Source organism: Podarcis gaigeae (assembly GCF_964106915.1).
Source record: "Podarcis gaigeae genome assembly, chromosome: 14".
Classification (NCBI taxonomy): domain Eukaryota; kingdom Metazoa; phylum Chordata; class Lepidosauria; order Squamata; family Lacertidae; genus Podarcis; species Podarcis gaigeae.
Window position 1 is genome coordinate 42930432 of NC_139690.1, and position 23429 is coordinate 42953860.

Genomic DNA, 23429 nt, shown 5'->3' on the forward strand with positions numbered 1-23429 from the left:
CCACAGGAAGTAATTCACCCCTGCTTTAAGGAACCTCCCCTTTCCCATTCTTCACTTCAGCCCCACAAGCACTCCCAGTTCCTCCATTTGGCTGTAAACACAGGGCTGGGCATTACAGTTTCAGTGGGAAACAGCATGAATCTATTGCGACGACCAAATTGCATGTAAGTCCTTACACTTAACCCCTACGACGTTTGTGCTTTATTTGACACCATGTGCTGTTAGGAGGGGACGCATTCTGTCACTAAGCAGGGACAAAGTATTTGCACGGGATATGAGGTTTCTGCCAGAGGGATAGAAGTAAGCTTTGGACGTGGATCCATGCCACTATCTACTGCTCAAGTCTGAGAGCTTGATGGTTTTGGAAATTTGTGCCAGGAACCCATGCAGGTAACAGACAGAATTGGCCACGAACCTCTTCTGCGGGAGCTCCGCTGAGCAGAATCAAAGATGGACAGATTGAGGGCATAACAGTGTACAGGTGCTTCCCAAACTTCCCCCTCTCCCAATGGACCATCTGAAAATCGCTGAGGGTCCTGGTGAACCACTTAAGGATTTTTCTGCCTGCTCTAGCAATTGCAGTGCACTGAGCTAGATGCTGTGTGATTGTTAATGGTGTTATTGCAGACATGTCATGGACCACCTGAATGAAGCTCATGGACCACTGGTGGCCTACAGACTAGTTTGGGACCCCTTGTCTTGTATGCCACCTCCTGTTTAATTAAGGGAGGCTGATGCAAGCACTTGTGGAGAACTGTGCCTCTCATTGGTACCCTGGCAGTGAGTTTACTAAGGGGTAATTGAAATTAGCGCTAATGAAAGGAAGCGGATAGGGGCATCAGAGCGTCAGACCTCACGAGAGATTGTCTTAAGAAAAACGGGGCACTTCAGTGGGTTATGGTCATGGCTATAAATCGAGCAAACGCTCTTCGCACGTCTCTACGGGCCATTTCGCTGCACCTCCAAACACATCCACGTTGTTGTCAACCCAGGGGATGATGTTGCCCGGCATGTTGGTGGAGCAGTTAGCAATATTCATGATGTCTTCTGGCTTCAAGACTCTGTCCCATATATTGAACTGGCTCATCTCCCCAACGAAAGCTTGAGTGGCATCAAACCTTCCTCCAACAGTGTCCTTAAAGTGAACGAAAACCAAAGCTTGGATTAGTTCTAGACCGTCCTTAAAAGAGATGGCCAAATCAGTATCTTTACGTTTGCAAAAATGAGGGGGGAAAGAAACCAGTGCAGCTTACTTCTGCGTAGGCAGAAAGCTGCGGGCCTGGTTTTCTCGATTAGGAAGCTGTTCCGTGTCATGTCAAGCCACTGCTGCATCTAGATCAGTATTGACTATTTGACTGGTGGTGGAAGAACTGCAGGAGCCTTTCTCAGACTTACCTGGAGATGCTAGGAATTGAATCTAGGGCCATCTGCATGCAAAACCTAAATACCAAGAGTTGGGGGGGGGACGGGACCTGTGGCCTTCCATGTATTGTTGGACTCCAACTCCCATCAGCCCCAGGTAGTATGGTCAAGGATGATGGGAGCTGTAATCCAGCAACATCTTGAGGGACTCTGGTTTCCTGTTTCTAGTATCTCCTCCAGTTGATCCTTAGGTCACACATAGAATCATAGAATTGTAGAGTTGAAAGGGACCCTAAGGGACCCTAAGAATGCAACACAGCCTTTTGGAAGGGGGACTGCACCCCAATAAACATAAATTGTTTATTGCAGATTTTCCCATGTAGAGGTGCCCCTCTATTGAGTTGAATGGGGAGTCCCATAGCGATGCAATGAGCTTCATTAGTACAATGGAACCAGCACCCTTGCAAGGGATGGCGAGCTCAGGAATGTGCAGGGTGGTTTATTCACGGTGTTCAGTTACAACCATGAATCTTTTGTGTACAGCATGTCTGATTTGCCATTTGCAACATACTGAGACTGATGTACTCATATGTGAGGCCCTCGATAGCTTAGTCAGAAGAGCATGAGACCCTTAATATGTGGGTTCGAGCCCCACGTTGGGTAAAATATTGCTTTGTAACCATGACGCTTTCCTGGTGGAAAGGTAAAATACACACGTAATAAAGAAATACGTTATGGCCAACAACATGTCAGAGATGTGTTGGGTTTTTTATGTTACAATACATTAGCAGGAGGAGGGGAAGAGGTAGAGGAGGAGAATTAACCCCAGAAACATGGGAAGCTGCCTTATACTGAGCCCATATTGCCTACACTGACTGGCAGCTGCTCCCTGGGATTTCAGACAGGGGTCTCTTCCTGGTGACACTAGGGATTTGAACCGGCAACTTTCTGCATACAGTGCAGATGCTCTACCCATGAGCTATGGGTGTTCCCTATAGAGGATGAAGAAGAGGGCCTTTCCTGTGGTGGCCCTGCATTCCTAGAATACCATCCCCATTTTTGGTCCCTCCTCATTGGCCTTTAGGCAAACACCTAGTTGAATGAACCATGGTGCAGTGGTTTAATAACTTTTCTCTACTGCCGCTATTTTAGAGCTCGGGAGATGCTTTTGAATTTCAAATTTTAATGTGGTGTTTTATTGATTTGTTGTAAGAAGCCCCAGAGTATGGGCTTCAAAAAGCAGGCCAGAAATAACAAGACGGATCATGTTCCTTCGTGTTCGGAGGCAGCAAGCAACTGAGTTGCAGTTGCTGGGCAGCAACGTCACTGTTGTGCACGGCTTATGGGATTCCCAGAAACATTTGCCTGACAAGTGTGGGAAGCAAGATGCTGGGCTATAGAAAGATAACCGGCAGGAAAAGAGGAAGGAGAGTCTCAAAGCATCTACCTTTGCATGCAGGAAGTCCCTGTTTCAATCATTGACAACTCTAGGTCAGGCTGGGAATGCAGAGAGCTGTTGCCAGTCCGTGTAGACAATACTGAGCTAGATGGGCCAATGATCTGACACAGTATGGGACAGCTCCCTATGTGTTCTTCCTCCCTCTCTTCCCCAAATACCCTCTGCCTTTCTGCAGATGAAAATCACACCCTTTGGGGATGTTTCTTTCCCCTCCTACAGTGGTCTCTCCCATGGTTGGGTTTGCAAGATTGTGGGCAGAACCTGTATTTTAAAACACTTTTTGTGCATAGCACTTAGTTGAACTACTGTGGTTTTTTTAAGACAGGTGCATTCTTCTGCAACATGTCATTGAAGCAATAGCAGTGCATTACTGCCTGGATAGCTCAGTTGGTTAGAGCTTGGTACTGATAATGGCAAGGTTGCAGGTTCGATCCTCATATAGGACAGCTGCATATTCCTGCATTGCAGGGGGTTGGATTAGATCAGTGTTTCCCAACCTCCAGCTGTTTTTGAACTACAATTCCCATCATCCCTGACCACTGGTCTTGCTAGCTAGGGATGATGGGAGTTGTAGTCCAAAAACAGCTGGAGGCCCAAGGTTGGGAAACACTGGACTAGATGATCCTCAGGGTCCCTTCCAGCTCTACAGTTCTACGATTTATACTGGTCACACCATTCTGCTTTATTCATTATCATGCAATGCTTCTGCATTATTGCCACACAGAAGGGCGCTCTTGCACTACAGAGCAACAAAAGCAGAACCAAAACACACCCCGGGGCATTTGTGGTATAAAAAGTTACTGGATTCCAACAGGGAGTTGCAGGACACACACTGATGGGTGATGAAGCAGTGTGTCTGCCCCAAAGGTGCAAACGGTATTGAAAGTGAGATTGTGTATAACCACCCCGATACCATCATGGGTTGCACACAATGATACTTTACTCAGAGTAAACCTATTGAAAACCAATAGGTCTAAATTAGCCATCCTCATTGGTTTCAATTAATCTACACTGAGCAAGGCTAATATTGGACACAACTCCATGAATGCACAATAAAAAAGGATATCTGCAGGTACCGCTCAGGCCACATTCAAACCATATGATACCACTTTAAACAATCATGGCTTCTCCCAAAGGATTCAGGGAGCTGTAGTTTCTTAAAGGCGATGAGAGTTGTTATGAGGCCTTCTGTTCCTCTCACAGAGATAAAACTCTCAAATACCCTTTTTAAGACTGATTTGATTGTTGAAATACTCTGGGAACTATAGCTCTGGGAGAGGAATGGAGATGACAATTTCCTGTTGTTTTAATTTCTTGGAAGGAGGAAAAGGGGAGAAATAAGCACCTCGCACGACTCACCTGCTCCTGACCAAGGATCAGAACCCCTCCTGGCTTAATGGGGTGCCAAGGAGCTAAATTATCCCCTGTCCCAAGCTTCTCCCCATCCTGGAAAGCTTCCCACATTCCGTCCCTCGTGGTCCACGTCACACAGATGTGGTGCCATTTCCCATCGCTAATGAAGAGAGGGAGCTGGGCGACCTGTTGAAGATAATAAAGGTTATTGTTGATGCCTGGAGTGTTACGCCCAAAGGGTGAAGGCCTGTCCAGTAAAGGCTGGTCTGTGTGGGTGAATGACATGTTGCATCACCAACCTCAGCATGTCTTCAGCCAACCCTCGCTTGCCTGCCTTCTCACCTGACCCAATCCAAGTGGAGGCCCTGCCTGCCAGCTCCCCCCTCTTTAGTCTCAGCGTTGCCCCTTGTAGAAGTGAGGAGGAGGAGGATGGGGACAAAGCTAGAATAAAATGGTTCTGCCAGTCACTGACTCTACCCACCATTGGCCTTTTTTGCCTTCCTCCCTGGGAGGACCAATGGGCACCAGCCGCCATTGGCACAGACCACACTGATCCTGAGCCAGTCAGTGGCTGAAGCACTCTACAAAGAACAGACGGTAAGGTTGGCTAGGGCAGGAACATGGCTTGCAATCTCTGGACTTTCCCATTTTACAGCCAACAGGATTTTGCTGCGGATTATAGTGGAATCTCGGTTCGTATTTTATGGCGAAGCTTGGCAAATCCTACATGTGTCCAATCAGCGAGGAGAGACAGATGCTAAGCGGCAGGATCAAGCTGAACTGTAGAATTCAGCAGGGAGGAAGATGGGGACGAAACTAGAATGAGTCACTGACTCTGTCACCTCCTGTTGCTGGCTTCCCTGCCTTCTGCCCTGCTTATCCCAAAGTGTAACAGCATCCTTTGGACCTGTTTGCAGAGCGGCAAGAGCCTAGTCCTCAGGAAACCCAAATCCTAAAGGAAAAGAGTTGTGAAAATTGGACACTAACACACTGCAGAGTTCTCAATGGGGGGGCTGGGGGGACGGAAGGAGGTGCATCCTTCCCAACAATCCTGCCGTCAGTTTGCATTTCTTAGTGCAGAAAGTATTGATGTGATGCGTAGAGATCTTTCCTGTTCTAATTAATTCAAGAGGGTTCTGCAAGCTTCTCTGTTTAAACTGGTCTTTTTATCTCTTTCTGTCAAGGTCATGCTGACTATAAAAGTAAGGCCAGAAGGAGCCTGGGTTTCACTTTCTCTTTCTATCTCTTTTCCTTCTGGGGTGGTGTTCTGTACATAGTACAGTGGTACCTCTGGTTGTGAACAGGATCCATTCCGGAGGCCCGTTCACAACATGAAAAGAGCGCAACCCGCAGCGGTGCATCTGTGCATGCATGGGTTGCGATTCGCCGCTTCTGCACATGCGCATGACATCATTTTGCACTTCTGCGCATACACAAGCGACAAAACCCAGAAGTAACCCTTTCCGGTACTTCCGGGTCGCCGCAGGACGTAACCTGAAAGAACGCAACATGAAGTGGACATAACATGAGGTATGACTATATGCTTAGTGTTAAGGTTTAGACTTATTGCAAGTAAGTTTAAGTTAAGTTTGCTGCAACTGGATTTCTTACGGACAGTGCCACTCCTGAATGTATGGGGGATTTGTGACCATTATACTCCTTTGCCTTCAGTAGCAGTAAAGCTCTGCTGGATCCTGCAACGTGTTTTAAGTTTTTACTCTGCTAACTATACACTGGAGTTCTGCTCTGGATCAATACTGATTGGGGTCATCCCATAAAGCTGAGTGTTGGAAGATTCGGGGCAGGGGAAACAAAGTGCTTCTTCACACAGCACATAGCCCAACTATGGAATTCTCCGACAAAAGCTGCAGCCAAGGGTCACCAACTAGGAAAGCTTTAAAGGGGAATTAGCCACATTCATAAAAAAGTCTGCCATAGCTACTAGTCATGATGGCTATGCGCTACTTGCAGTATCAGAAGCAGAAAAGCCACGGCTCAGCGGCAGAGCATCGCAGAAGGTCCTAGGTTCAATCCTTAATGGCATCTCTGGGTAGGTCTGGGGGAATTGCCCCGCCTGAAACCCCGAAGAGCTGCTGCCAGTCTGTGTAGGCAATACTGAGCTAGATAGGCCAAAGGTCTGATGCAGCGTAACGCAGATTCATAGGCCACTGAATGCTGGGGATCATGAGTGAATGGGAGTGCTGTTGCGGTCAATCCTGCTTGTAGGTTTCCCATAGGCATCTACTGGCCGCAGTGGGAACAGGATGCTAGACTAGATGAGCTGTTGGTCTGATGAAGAAATACAGTGGTACCTCAGGTTAAGAACTTAATTCATTCTGGAGGGCCATTCTTAACCTGAAACTGTTCTTAACCTGAGGTACCACTTTAGCTAATGGGGCCTCCCGCTGCTGCTGCCACCACCACACAATTTCTGTTCTCATCCTGAAGCAAAGTTCTTAACCTGAGGTACTATTTCTGGGTTAGCGGAGTCTGTAATCTGAAGCGTATGTAACCTGAAGTGTCTGTAATCTTCTCAGCTATTTTGTGTTGTCACAAAAACTCTTGTCCTTGGTTCCATAAATACAGTGGTACCTCGGGTTACAGACGCTTCATGTTACAGACTTCGCTAACCCAGAAATAGTACCTCATGTTAAGAACTTTGCTTCGGGATGAGAACAGAAATCGTCGCGTGGCAGCAGCAGGAGGCCCCATTAGCTAAAGTGGTACCTCAGGTTAAGAATGGACCTCCAGAACGAATTAAGTTCTTAACCTGAGGTACCACTGTATTTAGCTGGAGATTCCAACCAAACATCAGGAAGAACTTCTGGCAGTAAGGGCTGTTTGATAGTGGAACGGACTTCCCTGGGAGATCGTGGACTCTCCTTCCTCGGAGATTTTTAAGCAGAGGTTGGATGGCCATCGGTCATGGATGCTTTAGCTGAGATTCCTGCATTGCAGGGGTGGACTAGATGATGCTTGGGGTCCCTTCCAACGATTCTACAATTCCTTCTCTCTATCTGGAATCATTGTAGCTCCCCAGTGGTAACAGCAATATCCTCTGAACAGGCTTAAATACATTTTCCTTTAGAATTGCCTAGTAGAATTGATTTTTGTACCTGGATGCTGATGAAGCCCTGTGTGCATATATTATGAACTGTGGCAAATTCCAAATGATGCACATGTCTCTTAGCAACCTCTTATAACGCTCCCAGGGATTCGATGTTTATGAGACTACCACAATGCATCTGCACAGAACAACAGGCCTTTTCTCCTCCCCTCCCCAGCTACACACAAACACATTTCTCCTTCTGACAGAGCCTTATTTTGACCACATTTGTAATAGGTCAGTTGCTGACTTGATTAATTGTTACGTGACTTACAGCCTAATTTTAAAGTGGCCAAGCCAACGAGCCGCACTCTGGTGAAAGGAGCTTCTACTGGCAAAGTAATTCAAGAACTGCAGCTTTACTACCTGATCAATCAACTGGGCGAACTTGCAGCAGTGCAAGTCTGGGAGCCTCATCCTTCCCTTTGCAAGCAAGTAAAAGTCATGCGGCCTCCCAAATCTTCACTTTGCAAAACAATACGCAGAATGAAACACAGCCATCTTTCAAAATTCACCTTTCCTTGCAGTGGAGTTCTGCAGACAAGTAATGGGTACCCAACGAACATTGGGGAAAATAACGTGCAAAAATGTGCTATATTAGCAGAATTTGCTTTGCATAAATGTGTGCATTAGGCAATATTGTGTACAAATAATGTCCCTATCGGGAGATATTTGCACTAAAATGCAAATGAATTTCCATGAGGATTTTTATTTTATGCAAACTGATGTAAAGGTGTGGAGAACTTAAGATTGGGTAAAAAAAGGGGGGAAAGGGTTGGCTCATCTCTACTTGAAACCAAGTCCCATTCAGTTCAATGGGACTTGCTAGGGAGCGTGTGTGCACAGGATTGCCGTCCCAGGGGCCATGTGCTCAGATGACTGTTTATGGTTTTAACAAGAGTGGGGCTCAAATGCACTGACCCTCCAGACTGAATGAAGAATTGCCCTACTATTTTAGCAGGGCAAGATTAAACTCTGCTACATCTTACAGTGCAGCTGAGCTTAATCCTTGAACATTTCACTGTTGTGCAGCGGGAGTTCTTTTTTTTTTCCTGCCTTGGCTGATGGAAAGAAATGGGATTCTCAAAAGGAAGAAGAAGAAGAAGAGTTTGGATTTCATATTCCGCTTTATCACTACCCTAAGGAGTCTCAAAGCAGATTTCTTTCCCTCCCTCCCCCACAACAAACACTCTGTGAGGTGAGTGAGGCTGAGAGACTTCACAGAAGTGTGACTGGCCCAAGGTCACCCAGCAGCTGCATGTGGAGGAGTGGGGAATCGAACTCGGTTCACCAGATTACGAGTCCACCGCTCTCAACCACTACACCACACTGGCTCACTGCAAGGTAAATCTTTCCTCACCTTGTCATTAATGAGCAGCTCAATGGGGTTGTTGCCCCACTCGATCAGCACCACTTCATTAGCTTGCCCAGGGACAGCGTAGGAGAAGGGTGTCCCTATTCCCGGAGAGGCACTCGACTTCAGCCACAAGCACACAGTGAAGGCATACAGCTCAGGCAACGTCTTCTTGATCTTCCCATACAAGTAGTTGGTGCGGAGAGGGAGGGAGACTTTAAATTCATCCGGCGATTTGAAGGCGCTGGTACCTACAGCCATATCCCAAAGGACACAAGGTTACCCATGTAAATTGCAGGGAGGTCACTCAAATAAAGAAGCTATTCATTGCATAGGTTTTACCTGGTTTATCAATCAATCAATCAATCAATTTTGCATAAAAGTAACTCAAGAGCTCTGAAAGCAAACTAAGAAGCATGCTTTTTTCATCCCTGCGCAGAAAGTTTCCCTCCTGAAATATTAAGTGTCTAAAATTAAATCATAAAACATATCTATTTTATGGATCTTCATGGCGTATGTGACAGGGGAAAGCGCCTTTTCAGTGGTGCCCCCTGTATTTCAAAGTTTGAATGGGATCATTTTATTGTGTATTTTGATTGTGGATGTTTATACTTTAATGCTTGTGGAATTGCTTTTTGTACTTGAACACTGTTTAAGAAGCCTTTTTCTGGCAATAAGATTTATATAAATTAATAACAGGATTAACAACAACAAGTGCTGGAATTAAATGGACTCTGAAAACCCACTTGTTCCAATGTGGTTAAGAAGCTGTGCTGAACCTATCAAGCTGTGAGGGCTGTTGCTTATGAAGCCAAAACAGCATCACCCACGCACAAGAGGGAGGTATCAGCAGGCTTGGGAGAACCCCAAGATTTGCAGAAGTACAGTGGTACCTCGCAAGACAAATGTCTCGCAAGACGAAAAACGCGCAAGACGAAAGGGTTTTTCGTTTTTTGAGTTGCTTCGCAAGACGATTTTCCCTATGGGCTTGCTTCGCAAGACGAAAACATCTTGCGAGTTTGCTTCCTTTTTCTTAAAGCCGTTAATACCCAGGGAATCCGCGCTCCGCAAGACGAAAGAATCGCAATACGAAACAACTCGCGGAACGAATTAATTTTGTCTTGCGAGGCACCACTGTACAACAAATTTGTAGGTGGGGAAGCCAACCCATACAACAAAAGTACAGTGGTACCTCAGGTTAAGTACTTAATTCATTCCAGAGGTCCGTACTAAACCTGAAACTATTCTTAACCTGAAGCACCACTTTAGCTAATGGGGCCTCCTGCTGCTGCTGCGCCGCCAGAGCACGATTTCTGTTCTCATCCTGAAGCAAAGTTCTTAACCTGAAGCACTATTTCTGGGTTAGCGGAGTCTGTAACCTGAAGCGTATGTAACCTGAAGTGTATGTAACCTGAGGTACCACTGTATAACAAATCTTTAGAGAAAGGAAAGCTCTATGGAAGCCCAGTGAGGACTGAGCATGCTCAGTAGGCATGGAATGCTAACTGACTGGGAGGTCAGGCAGGAGTAGGAATGGAATTGAGTAACCTTGAAAAAAGCATGGCTGGGTGACAAATACAGTGGTACCTCAGGTTACAGACGCTTCAGGTTACAGACTCAACTAACCCAGAAATAGTACCTCGGGTTAAGAACTTTGCTTCAGGATGAGAACAGAAATCGTGCTCTGGCGGCGCGGCAGCAACAGGAGGCCCCATTAGCTAAAGTGGTGCTTCAGGTTAAGAACAGTTTCAGGTTAAGAATGGACCTCCGGAATGAATTAAGTACGTAACCAGAGGTACCACTGTACTGTAAAGGAGGGGTCAGCAAACTTTTCCAGCAGGGGTCCAGTTCACTGTCCCTCATACCTTGTGGGGGGGGGCGGACTATATTTTTTTGGGGGGGGTGAACGAATTCCCATGCCCCACAAATAACCCAGAGATGCATTTTAAATAAAAGGACACATTCTACTCATGTAAAAACACGCTGATTCCCAGACCATCTGCAGGCCAGATTTAGAAGGCGATTGGGCCAGATCTGGGCCCCGGGCCTTAATTTGCCTACCCATGCTGTAAAGTGTAATATTTTGTTGTGAGTTCCACATGTCTATCTGAACACAGATAGCAGGTATCACAGAATAGCCTTGTTGAATGGGGCAGGGGCACCATGCTAGCTCCCCAGAAGAGGGGTGGGTGAGTCAGCAGGGAGGTTGATGCAGTGCAAACACAACAGCAGAGCCAATCTAGCACTCCTGCAAGTGCGTTTGCACTGTAGCAACCTCTCTGCTGCCTTGCCTCCATCCCTCCTGGGTAAGCAACAGCAACCCACCTGCCAGGATGGTAACACAATGGCTCAGTCTCACCCAGAGAGCAGCTTCTGGTGGACAGCAGCATTTAATGCAATCTCCTCTGGAGATTATTGGGCGCCATGCCACAGGTGCTGAAAAGATATCCCTTGCCCGAGTCCCTAAAGCAAACATCGCAGACCGTAGGCTGACTGGGTCAGGATTGGAAATATAGGAAGCTGCATTGTACCAGTTCTGACAATTTTATTCATCTAACTGGGTGTTACATACTCTGACTGGCAGTGGCCCCTAAGGTCTCAGGGAGCTTGCTCCTTTTAATTAGAAATACTGGGGATTAAACCCAAGACCCTCTGCAGAGTATGTGTATGGTATCTTCATTTAATTAGACGTTCTGATTCTGTGCTTACCGATGAATGGCTGCCTGCTTTTTAATTAAAAAAACATCACTATGTGTTTTATTCCTTCCTTCCTTTGTGTGGCATATATATATATATATATATATATATATATATATATATTGGCAAGCACATTCATTTGCAATGAAACAGAACACAAAGCCTTTGATTTCTATGGAGCAGACTTCGCCGTAAATGTGTTTTTTAGACTGAGGATATAGGTAACTTACATCAAGACTGCATGTGGCAATTTTCGGCAGATCTCGACACTACCTGTCCCAGATGGTTTGCTTTTAAAGAAATCTAGCAGGTCAGCTTTTTTAAAATAGCTTTTGAATGCTTTTAAAGACCTGGGGATTTGATTTGCAGCCGTTATCCTGAAGCTTTCTCAGACTCATTTTCCCTTTAAGTATATTTGTCTGCAAGTTCTGCAGCAGCCTGCTTGCCTCTGGAATCTCTTTGTATGAATGCATCGCCACCCTATTAAGAGGTTAAAACCCAGCTGTGAATAGCACGTGTGCCTGGGGAGAAGATGAACATTTTCATTCCATGCTGCCTTTCACCTTGGATGAAAGGTTCTGTTAATTTTTTATCAACGTGTCCATCTTTCAGCCTGATTCCAAACATGTTTACTCAGGTTCAAGCTGGATGCAGGTTTACTCAGGTTCAACGCTGGTCCTGCACCCATATAAAGGGTCAGTGTGATTTAGAGGTTTAAGAAAGGCATGGGAAATCCATGATTCTCCAGATGGTGCTGGACTCCGGTTCCCATGAGTCCCCGTCACCATGGCCAATGGTCATAGATGATGGGAGCTGTAGTTACACAGGAGGACCTCCTGTGTACAGAGATAGAGAGCCTGCAGAACTCCAGATGTGGCTGGACTCCAGTTCCCATCAGCCTCAGCCACCATGACCAATGGTCCAGCTACCATCTTCCAGGCTAGCCTACCTAACAAGATTGTTGTGAGGATAAATGGGGCAAGTGGGAAAGAACCATGTATAATGACTTGAGCTTTGGGGAGCAAAGGTGGAGTATTTAAATATAATGCAATGTAAATATTAACCATTGCAATTATATGCAATATATAATTTTTTGCATTTATCAGTTGCTCATACAAAAAAAAGGCTAAAAGCTATTTGACAAAACACAGCACCTAAAAACGTTTTAAAACCAGAAAAAAATAAAACAATGAGCACTACAAAATACACAAAGCACCTCGTCCAGTAACATTTTAATAAGGACAAGTCCACTAAAATATGACCACTACCATAGGACACAACTTAATTACCAAAGGCTAAGCAAAATAAGAATTGATGCCTAAAGATGGACAATGATGGTGCCAGGTACATCTTCCTGATGAAAGCATTCCAAAAATGGGATGGAGCACCACTTAAAAAGCCAATTTTTGTGTGGCCACCCTCTGTCCCTCCCTCAGGGGCACATGGAAAAGGGGCTCTGCTGAAGGCCAGAGAGTCTGGGCTGGTTCATATGGGGGCAAAAGGGCAAAAGGTTCCCCTCACTTGTTTTATATCAGGCATCCCCAAACTTGGCCCTCCAGATGTTTTGGGACTACAATTCCCATCCCTGACCACTAGTGCTGTTAGCTAGGGATGATGGGAGTTGTAGTCCTAAAACATCTGGAGGGCCAAGTTTGGGGGTGCCTGCTTTATACAACCTAGGGACACAATCCAAATCTCTGGCCTACCTTAGATATTGTCCCGTTTGCTCTTACAATGGAACCTTGCACACACAAAGAAACACACTGTATTAGAATCCAAGCCAACACACATTTGGTTTCCAAGTGATCACCCATCAGATCAGACCTGCTTAGCTTCAGCAAGGTTGTGGGACTGACAGGTCATCAGACCGTACCTTGGGACCAAATCTGAGACAGAACCAGGCTGAACCACATTAGTCCGCCGCTGCCACATCTAATTTTAGTCTCAGGAGTTGAGTCTTTTTTCATTCCACAGACACTCATTTCCAACAGTGTGTGTTTGGGACTTCATCCTGAGAAGATGTCTCCCATTCCCCAAGACCATAAGAGGAGCTGAGCTGAGTCTCACAAAAGGCCCATCCATCTATTCCACCATTCTATTCCCTCGGTGGCCAACCAAATTTATTTGTTTGATTTACATTTCTTCCAGTGGGAGGACACAGCATGAATTAAAACAAATACAATGAGTGTATTAAAACAGTGTCAATACTTCTTTTTTTAAAAAAAAACTAGTAAGTAACCTTACAGTGGTACCTTGGTTTGCGAACAGCCTAGTTTACGGCCATTTTGGATTATGACCAATTCAAACCCGGAAGCTCACATCCCGGTTTGTGATTTATTTATTTTTTGGATTATGACCAGTTTTTTTGGAGGCTCCATTGGCAAAAGTGCGCCTTGGGTTACAACCTGTTTTGGTTTACGAACGGACCTCTGGAACAGATTATGGTCGTAAAGTTTATGGTCGTAAACCAAGGTACCACTATATTAAAAAAGAGCACTGCAAACTCTTAAAAACACTGAAAAGCACACACACCCAAAGTAGAATATCAAGCCGTAGAAGACAATGCCAAAACAGTCAGTTAGTGGCCAAAGACCTGTCTGCAAACTCTTAAAAACATTGAAAAGCACACACACCCAAAGTAGAATATCAAGCCATAGAAGACCCTGCCAAAACAGTCAGTTAGTGGCCAAAGACCTGTCTGAATAAACAAATCTTTTGTCTACCAGTGAAAGGGAAGCACAGAGGGGGCCAGCCTAGCCTCTTGTGGAAGGGAGTTCCACAATCTGGGAGCAGCCACCAAGAAGGCCCCTGTCCTCGCAAAACATGCCTGCGAAGGTGGTGGGACCAAGAGAATGGACTTTAGGGAAGCACTGAATTGCATTTGGGAAGGTTGCAAAGCAGAACAGGAGCACAGCAACCTTCTCTCTTCCTATCACTAGACTTCTTTATCTCCAAAACATCCCTGTAACTAGCGCATCATGGCAAAAAAACTAAGCAACCCAAAATGAAGATTCTCCTGCTTTTGCTCAACAACAATAACGAACAACAAAAAAGAGAAACCAGAGGTGTTTATGTGGTCTGGAGATTTATTTTAAGGAACTTTTGCACCCTTTCCCCATAAGAGTAATGGCATGCCTAGATATGTGCAACCTGGCTCCTACAAAGGCTGGGGCTTAGCCTTCACAAAATGCATCCGTTGGCACAATTCGGAGGTGCAATCATTAATTTGCCTGAACAAACCTTGATCCAGACTTGCTTAACACTATAAATATCATTTAAAGAGAATCTATATTTAAACAATTCACACACTCTTGCTCTGTAAAAACAGGGGGGGGAAGGAAAGGAAAAATGATTATGCAGACAGTTTCGTGCTATTCCTCCCTTGCCATGTGTGCTTGAAATTTAAATACACAAACTCTAGCCAAGCGTGCTGTTTCCCAGTAATTAAATCTAAGGATCTGATTAAATGATTAGGATTAAGAGTGTCCCCCAGTGGCTCCAGGAGTAATCCACAGTAAAGGTTGCGCATTTGAGACGGGACATGCTTGCCCCAAGGTCTGTGGAGTGAACAGAAGTGACATTCAGCAATTAATTAAAAGCAAAAGAGAAAAGGGAAGTTTGTCTCATTTCACAGCTTGCTCAAAGGCAAAGAAGACATCTTTAAAGGTAGGGTAAGTACCTCTCTCTTCCTCTGTCTAACAATTAAACTAACTGATAGGAGGTTCAGGACAAACAAAATGCAGTACTCCTTCACACAACACTTAAAGTTAGACTGCAGTGCTGCAAACAATAAGCCCTGCTGAATCCAATGGGACTTGCTTCTGTGTATTACATGGACTTGTGCTATAGCTTATGGAACTCATTGCTACAGGGTGGTGGTGATGGCCACCCGCTGAGATGGCTCTGAAAGGGAATTAGACAAATTCATGGAGGAGGAGAGGTCTACCAGTGGCTATTAGTCATGATATTTATATGCATTCTCCAGGTTCAGAGACTGTAAACCACTGAATACCACCCACTGGGGAGCCAAAATGGCAGAGGGCTATTGTCCTCATGCCCTGATTTTGGGTTTCCTTGGAGGTATCTGGTTGGCCAGGGACGCAGGTGGCGCTGTGGGTTAAACCACTGAGCCTAGGACTTGCCGATCAGAAGGTCGGCGGTTCGAATCCCTGTGATGGGTGAGCTCCCGTTGCTCAGTCCCTGCTCCTGCCAACCTAGCAGTTCGAAAGCATGTCAAAGTGCAAGTAGATAAATAGGAACCGCTCTGGCGGGAAGGTAAACGGCGTTTCTGTGTGCTGCTCTGGTTTGCCAGAAGAGGCTTAGTCATGCTGGCCACATGACCCGGAAGCTGTACGCCGGCTCCCTCGGCCATAAAGCGAGATGAGCGTCGCAACCCCAGAGTCGGTCACGACTGGACCTAATGGTCAGGGGTCCCTTTACCTTTACCTATCTGGTTGGCCACTATGGGAAACAGACTCAAGTGGAAGCTGGTCCACTACGGTGAATGGGACAATGCCCTGTCTATCTCAGCCTGACCTCAGCCAGCCACCACCTGCCTTCTTGCATGCAACAGTCAGTGGGTGGCTCTGCCTGTCATTGGCTCTGGATGCGCCTGCTATTGGTCTCCTTGCCATCCACCCTAGCAGTCCCAATCAGCACCAGCCACCACCATTACGCCAGGCATTTCTCAAACTTGGGTCCCCAGCTGTTGTTGGACTACAACTCCCATAATCCCTAGCTAGCAGGGCCAGTGGTCAGGGATGGTGGGAGTTGTAGTCCAACAACAGCTGGGGATCCAGGTTTGAGAAACGCTGGACTAGATGGACTGCTAGCCTGATCCACAAGGCCTCTTCTTGCTTTGTGTGCTGGGTGGACTGAAGGAATTCTATTGCCAGAAATGGACCGTGCAGGATTGAAGCCACTTCTTCCTTGCTCGACATCATTCCTTTGAGATTATGAGAATGGATTCCATGTAGTGATGGAGACATGGCAGTAGCCTCCAAATAGCCACAGGACCGCCATGCAAAGATGGAACAGACTTCTTATCTGTTGCTCTGGAGAGCAGGGCTAGAACCAAGTGGTAGTTGTCGAATGGAGGGAAGGAAGCAAGTTTAAGCCGAACAGCGGGAGAGGCTTCCTAATAGCCAGAGCTTTTTGACAGCAGGAGGTGGTGGGCTCCCCTTCACTGGGTGTGTTTTAAGGAGGGGCTGTACAACCATCCATCAGGAATACATCAGCTGCATCCTGCATTGCAGATTCTGCCCTGAACAAGAGGGGGTGCTACATAAACGTAGGAATACAGTGGTACCTCGGGTTAAGTACTTAATTCGTTCCGGAGGTCCGATCTTAACCTAAAACTGTTCTTAACCTGAAGCACCACTTTAGCTAATGGGGCCTCCAGCTGCTGCCGCGCCGCAGGAGCACGATTTCTGTTCTCATCCTGAAGCAAAGTTCTTAACCTGAAGCACTATTTCTGGGTTAGCAGAGTCTGTAACCTGAAGCATGTGTAACCTGAAGCATATGTAACCCAAGGTACCACTGTATAAGAAAAGCCCTATCTGATCAGGCCATTGGCCAGCTAGCCCAGCAACTGGTTCTAACCAGTACTGGATTTACGTATAAGATAAACAAGCTATAGCTTAGGGCCCCACTTGCTTGGGGGCCCCCCAAAAAATTAAAACTGGATGTACATTTCCAAAATATAAGACAAAAAACAAATAAAATAAAACCTACATGCAGCAACATGCAGCAAGTGTTTTGTGTTCTTTAGGCTCCTCTGATGCAAGTAATGGACCCTGCCTGCTAGCCTGCTTCCCTAAAATATCACTGGTTTGCTCATTTCTATATATAGGGTGCCTACATTCTGCATGGATTGGTTGCATGGCAACATGGGCCAATGGCTTTAGATGCCTATTAGGTCCATAAATTACCATACAGCATATATTCAACACAAAAAGTAGCAACAATTTGTTGCTGACAAAGTACAGCTGAACATATAAAGGGCCCCATTACCTTCAGTAGCTTAGAGCCTCATCAAACCTAAATCTGGCCTTGGTTCTAACAGTGGCCAACTAGATGCCCCACTGGGAAGACCATAATAAGATCCTGAGCATGACAACAGTCTCTCTTCCTGTGGTTTCCGGAAGCCAGTATTCAGAGACATGTTGCCTCCTACAGTGGAGGTACTGCACATCCATCGTCCAAATGTGTGTATAAGTCTGCACTCAGGGTGCCCTTATTCTATTATTTATTCATTCGCCTTAGATTCAGACCAATGCAGTAACAGCTGTCCCCATCCACTCCCAGCAATACAAGTTGCTCCAGGCATCACTGCACCCTAAATCAATACACAGGACTGGAGTGTTGCAGGACATCTGAGCTCCTGCTGAGTCAACAAGTCAAACAAAAATAAACCCACGCCGGAATATACGAAGGAGGTTGTAATTTAGGCATCATCATTACCTCTTTCTAGTTCAGAAACCCTTTCAAGAAGTGCGTTCAATGCTGCCTCTGTCCTTTGCCGATGGGTGGAAGTCTCATTATGAAGCAGGGATTTCTCGTTCTCCAGGTCTGCCACTTTGCTTAAAAGCTGGCGCTCCAAATCTCCCAGCCTCCTCTGAAGCATCTCTCGGAGATCGTGAGGCAGGGCTGTATAGGACACGTTCGCTCGGAGCTGATGCTATAAAGGAGAGGGGACAAGGGGGAAACAAAACAAAACGCCACAATTCTCATTCATTAAACTTAACGAGACACTAATACTATATTATCTTCTCAGATGCCCCAGGGCAGCTGGAAGTCAAGCTGGAAGTCGAGCTTCTGAGTTCATATATCTCACTGTATGGGAAACCATGTGTGCAGATGAGAGACATGTGTACATTTCTCCTCTGTGATCTAACAGCTGGGGATGTATATGCAGAACCCAGTAAACCACCCACTCTTTAAAAAGCTGGATTTCCACAGATCAGCCTTTCAGGGCAAGAAGGAAGAGAGCAGCAGGATTCAATTCATCTAATAGCTGATTAACAGTATCCCAAGGGAGTCATTCCCATTAATTTCAAGGAGTCTACTATGAGTAGGAATAGCATTGGATACAACACTGTTAATATTCAAATGAGCATGATTAGGAACACAGCCTTATTTTAAATTCCAATTTATAAAGCAGTAATAATCCATGTTTGAAAAATACATGTCCTTTAAAAAAAAAACTAGCAGTGAGGGCGGGGAGATGATATGTCATAAATAAGACAGGCATTGCAAAACAATGAATTAAAGCAGTCCACAACAGCCAGTCCTTACAGATCTCATTCTAACAACTGTAGAGGGTTGCTGGAATAAACAAAGTTTTAGCCTTCTTTTAGGAAAGCAGAAATGGAGGGTCTTGGCAAATGAACAATACCCTGCAAAGATGGAGCAATACTAGAAATGGCCTGGCTTCATGCTCTAAAAGAGCAATTCAGCAATCAATATGGAGATCAGCTGTGGGAAAAGGACTTCTGGAAGTGTAGAGGTCTCCATGCTGGCTGCAGCTGCTGGAAGCTGAAAACATCTGGAGGCAGTGTTAAAAACTCAGATATATAAGGTAGGAGCCAATTGGTTCCTTAAACCTGAGTTACAGTCACTAAAACAGAATGCCTCGTTACCATTTTGGGACCAGGTGGCTCGAAAGTCATATTTTTCAAAACAACTTTTTGGTTCCTAAAATTCATTCCGATTTTGCAGATAAAATATAATGGATTGACTTCTACAGGCTGTGTTGCCAGTGTGTGCAAACAGGCGAGATCCAAGGATCCCCAGGCATGCACCTCCAGAGAGTAGAGACATCAGGTGCCGTCCTGGTGCCCCAAGCATCTTCACGTGGTCGCAAGTGGCCGATAGCCAGGTACAAAATGCGCCCAGCGCCTGGCTAATTTCAAATGCTATCTGGAGGGCATCCTATTGGCTACCACTGGGTCAAACCAACACTTTCAGTTATGCCCAGAAGTCAACTTTTTTTACTTACAAATGGATGGTTGATAAATCTTAAGCCGCTCCATTCTACAGAAAGTGACGTCACTTCTATGCAGGTATGTTTGGGGGAGAATGTGTGACTTTGGTGGCATGTAACAGCTCTCACAGGGGCATTAGCTGCCAGATTTAACATTTCTTTGCATGAACAATTGTTAAATGCTTATGACACATGCAACAGAGATCTCACGCCAATCTAGACATGTGATTTTGGGGAATGCAGATAAATTTGTGTAAATTGTCAATGAATGGCTAACTCTTTGAATCCTTTTACTGTAGCGTTCATGAGGGTGCCTTTGAACTGTGCAATAAAAGCATTGCTGCTAGCCATTTTATTTACATTTTTATAGGCCTGATGTTACTGAGTTCATCCATCCTTATGTTTATTCAATGTCATAGTCAAAAAGAAGAAGAAATGAAATGAAACAGGGGGATACCTGTGACCTCTGGGCCACAGGTTGCCTCACTGTGTCCCACAGGTAATCAAACAAAGCATCTAGCATTTCCAAAGGTGCTGCACCTTACTGATAATGTTCCTTTCCAAAGAGGAAGGGGAAAATCTTGTCCTTAAGAGTTATATCCTTGATATTTGATTACTATGAGACTTCCTCATTATGCATTGACAGCACTTCAAGCAAATGTAAGAGCTGCTTCAAACACTGAATTCTGCATTGATTACAAAAAGCTTTCAACCATGTCCTTCAAAATGACAGCTGGATTGGGAGAAGAGATATACTCTGCATTAATATTTAAGCATCAGCGACCACTGGGCTGAAAAATAATAATATCTAAAATAATCATATCTAATAATAAAAATAATAATATCTAAAATACTGTCTCATTCATTCCAATTGTCTTTGTAGCAGGTTGTATAGTTAAACTGTTGAGAAGATGGACCAGCACTTAACACTTAAAACAAAATAAAAACCCTCATGTTCTTACATGGCACCATATGCCAAGGACACATTATCTAGGATGTCAATGTTACACTGCAACCTCTTAAGCAACTATGTTCTTAGCCGAGGCTGAGATTAAGAAAAAGAAATGAAAAGCACCAAGGCAGGGAAATAAAACCCACAAATCTCCTCTCAATCCATTTTATTGGTAAACACACATAGAACATCTATACCTTCTTGTGCTTCCATTGGGGGAAATGGCACCTCATAAACACCAGTTCTGTAGTTTGTACTTGTTGCAATCAATTTTCACAAAATCTGCACCAGGGCTCAGAACAAGCATCGCCTTGCCAGGAGCTGGTGAATATTTTATTTCTTTGGATTTCTAATAAATTGACCAATTCCGGATCTCACTTCCCCTTCATATTCTCCCTCTTACGCCTGGATTAAAGTATAGCTTCTTTGCTTAATGTGATAATAAAGTTCCCCTTTTATAAAAGAGAAGTTCAAGAAAGTGATTTACATAAAACCTGAGCAGCCTTTCTTTTTAAAAAGAATCCCATTAAAGATGAGACGATGACTAAGAGTTTCTGGGAAATGAAGCCTGTTTATTGCAGTGTCCCAGAAGGTTGAAACTTCACTAATTGCTCCCCTGATAATCTACGACGTATATATTTAGCGGGTGACAACAATCCCCTAAGGAGAGACGCACCTTCAGCTGCCTAGAAGATGAAACTATAGGTTACAAATGTTGAATGGCTAAGAAAATGGCAAAAAAACAGGCAGGTACAAATATGGAGTTCTTCCCCAAAAAAGGACCTGGTATTTGAACTTGAAACAGCACCATACTATAGAATGGACCAGACGCATAGACTAGGAATGAAGATGTTTCACACTATTCTTTAGATATGGAAAGCAATAGACTATTTTTAAGAAAATGAAGGTTGCAAAGCTGCTATAATGGGATCTGGGCACTTCTTGATGGGGGATAATATCAAATCCTGTTCCTCGACACTACAACTACTCAGAAGAATGTGTAGGTTATTTATGCAGCAGTATAAGAATAGCACTGCTGGATCAAGCTCAACATTTTGCACTGGCCAGCTAGCCGCCTCTGGCAAGCCTGCAAACAGGGCAAAAGGGCTGTTGCCTCCTTCAGCAACTGGTATTCAGAGGTACAGTCCCCCTACACATGGAGGCTCCATTTAGCCATCATGCTAGTTTAGTATAGTGGTTAGAGTCTGGGGTATAGATTGAGGAGATTTGGGTTCAAATCTCAGCCCCAAGGCTTTGTGGATGACCTTGGGGCCAGTCAATGTATTTCAGCCTATGACTGTCACACAGGGATAAAGAAAGCGGGAGGCATGAAGACGAGCAGAAACAAAGTGAAAGAGCATCTGTTTGCATGCACAATTTCCAGCATCTTCAGACACATCTGAGAGAGACACCCTCCTTCTGAAACCCTGGAAAGCCACTGCCAGTCAGTGCAGACAGTACTGAACTAGCTGGAATAATGGTCTATCTCAGAATAAGGCAGCTTCCCGTGTTCCTATATACATAATGCCTTCAACGCTGTGGAGGAAGGGTTAGAGTTGAACTCAATGATACTCCAGTGTGCCCTGAAGTGCTTGCTCCCTAGTAAGGCTAACTTTTAGGATTGCAGCATATGTCTAGCTTGCCTCCTTTCCACACCAGTAGCCAATTTTCAGCATCCTGGACACACAGAAGGTTGTTTTATCCCTATTAGGACTCCCTAAGAGTCAAGTTTCAAAGGCAAAGTGACTTTCTCACCTTCAAACCAAACACAAGCTACCTGGCATCAGTCACCCACAAGGATGCCGCTCTCTTTTCCAAAAAGAGATGGAAGCACCACAAACAGCTCCCACCCCGCACCTAGCTACCACCTGTCAATCACCCCCAACGGGGTGCGCTCGCTTCCCGGGACCAGAGGCCAAATTGCAGCACCACAGACAGCTCCCGCTCGGCACAGAGCCCTCCCCGCTATCCATTACCGCCAACTGGCTGCCGTCCCTGCTTGGCGAAGTCGGCGGCTAACTTTCAGCACCGCGGACAGCTCCACCCGCGTTCCCCCGTCCTCACCTCCAGATTCTCCAGGCGATCCTTGAGCGTCTGCATGGTGCGGCTGAGCTGGTCGATGATCTTGGCGGGGTCGCGGGGCAAGTCGCCCATGGTGTCCTTGCCTTTGCCGAACTCCTTCCTCCACGTGCCCGCTTTGCCGTCGGGGGTCTCGCAGCGGCCGAGCTTGGCGGTCAGCTCGCGGATGGCCTCCCTCTGGTTCCCGATGGTCTCCTTCTGCTGCAGGATCGTCTCCCTCAGCTGCAGCACGGTGGCCTTCAGCTCCTCCTCGGGGGGCAGCCCGCCCCCTTGCATGGGGATGGGGGGCAGCGGGCAGCCCGGGTTGGCAGCGTCCAGAGGCAGCGAGGTGCACACGAAGCGGCTCCCCGGGGGGCTCTCCTGGGCGCCCGCTGCCCCCCACGCGGAGAAAGCCAGCCCCGCTAAGACAGGCAGCAGCATGCCGGCCGGTGGGTGGGGGGCGCTAACTTACTGCGGGACGGACCGGCTCAGCATGGGGTTGCGGGGAAGAGGCTGCCAGACCCGGGAAAGCTCCTGGGGTGGGGGTTTCCAAACGGCTTGCCGTCGGGAAGCGCCCAGCGAGCGTCTCTCCGCGTGGGGAAGCACTTTTCTTCGCAGGGGAAGAAAGTGCGGAGCGGAAAAAAGCTTGCAACGCCCAGCAGCAACTCGTTGCAAGAGACAGCAAAACTAGGATTGCGCCGGCGAAGCGGCTCGCGCGCTCTTAAAAGGCTGAGCCGGGTAAGCTGCGAGGAGGGAGGGGGCGTGGGAGAGCCGGGCAAAGGGAGCGCGCGCCGTGGCGGCCTCTCGCTCTGATTGGTCGGTCGGTTCGGAAGCCCGCGTGACGCCTTCTCGGCTCTTGGCCGGCGGGGCGGGGCGAAGAGTGGAGAGAGAGAGAGAGAGAGAGAGAAAGAGAGAGAGAGAAGGCGGGAAGCTTCCTCATTCGTTTCCCGCTTGGGAGAGGGAAGCGCGCGAGGAGGATGGGGGAAAGCGCGGGAGAAAAGGCGCGAAAGCTTATTTCGCTTTTATTCCCTGAGGAGAAGCTTTCGCTCATTCCTCTAACCTGAAGGAGAGGTGTCTGGGCTCAAAGCCCGTCGCAGCTCTTCT

General features: G+C 46.2%; 1 protein-coding gene across 1 annotated transcript; it reads right to left on the reverse strand.

Annotated features, from left to right (window-relative positions):
• Positions 1-206: 206 nt before the first annotated feature.
• NPTX2 (neuronal pentraxin 2) lies at positions 207-23046 on the reverse strand. The gene is made up of 5 exons (XM_083711671.1): positions 22332-23046; positions 17794-18010; positions 8641-8885; positions 4181-4360; positions 207-1135 (listed from the first exon to the last, which is right to left on the reverse strand). The coding sequence occupies exons 1-5, from the start codon at positions 22764-22766 to the stop codon at positions 908-910; spliced, it is 1305 nt and encodes a 434-aa protein (XP_083567797.1). The 5' UTR covers positions 22767-23046; the 3' UTR covers positions 207-907.
• Positions 23047-23429: the final 383 nt, after the last annotated feature.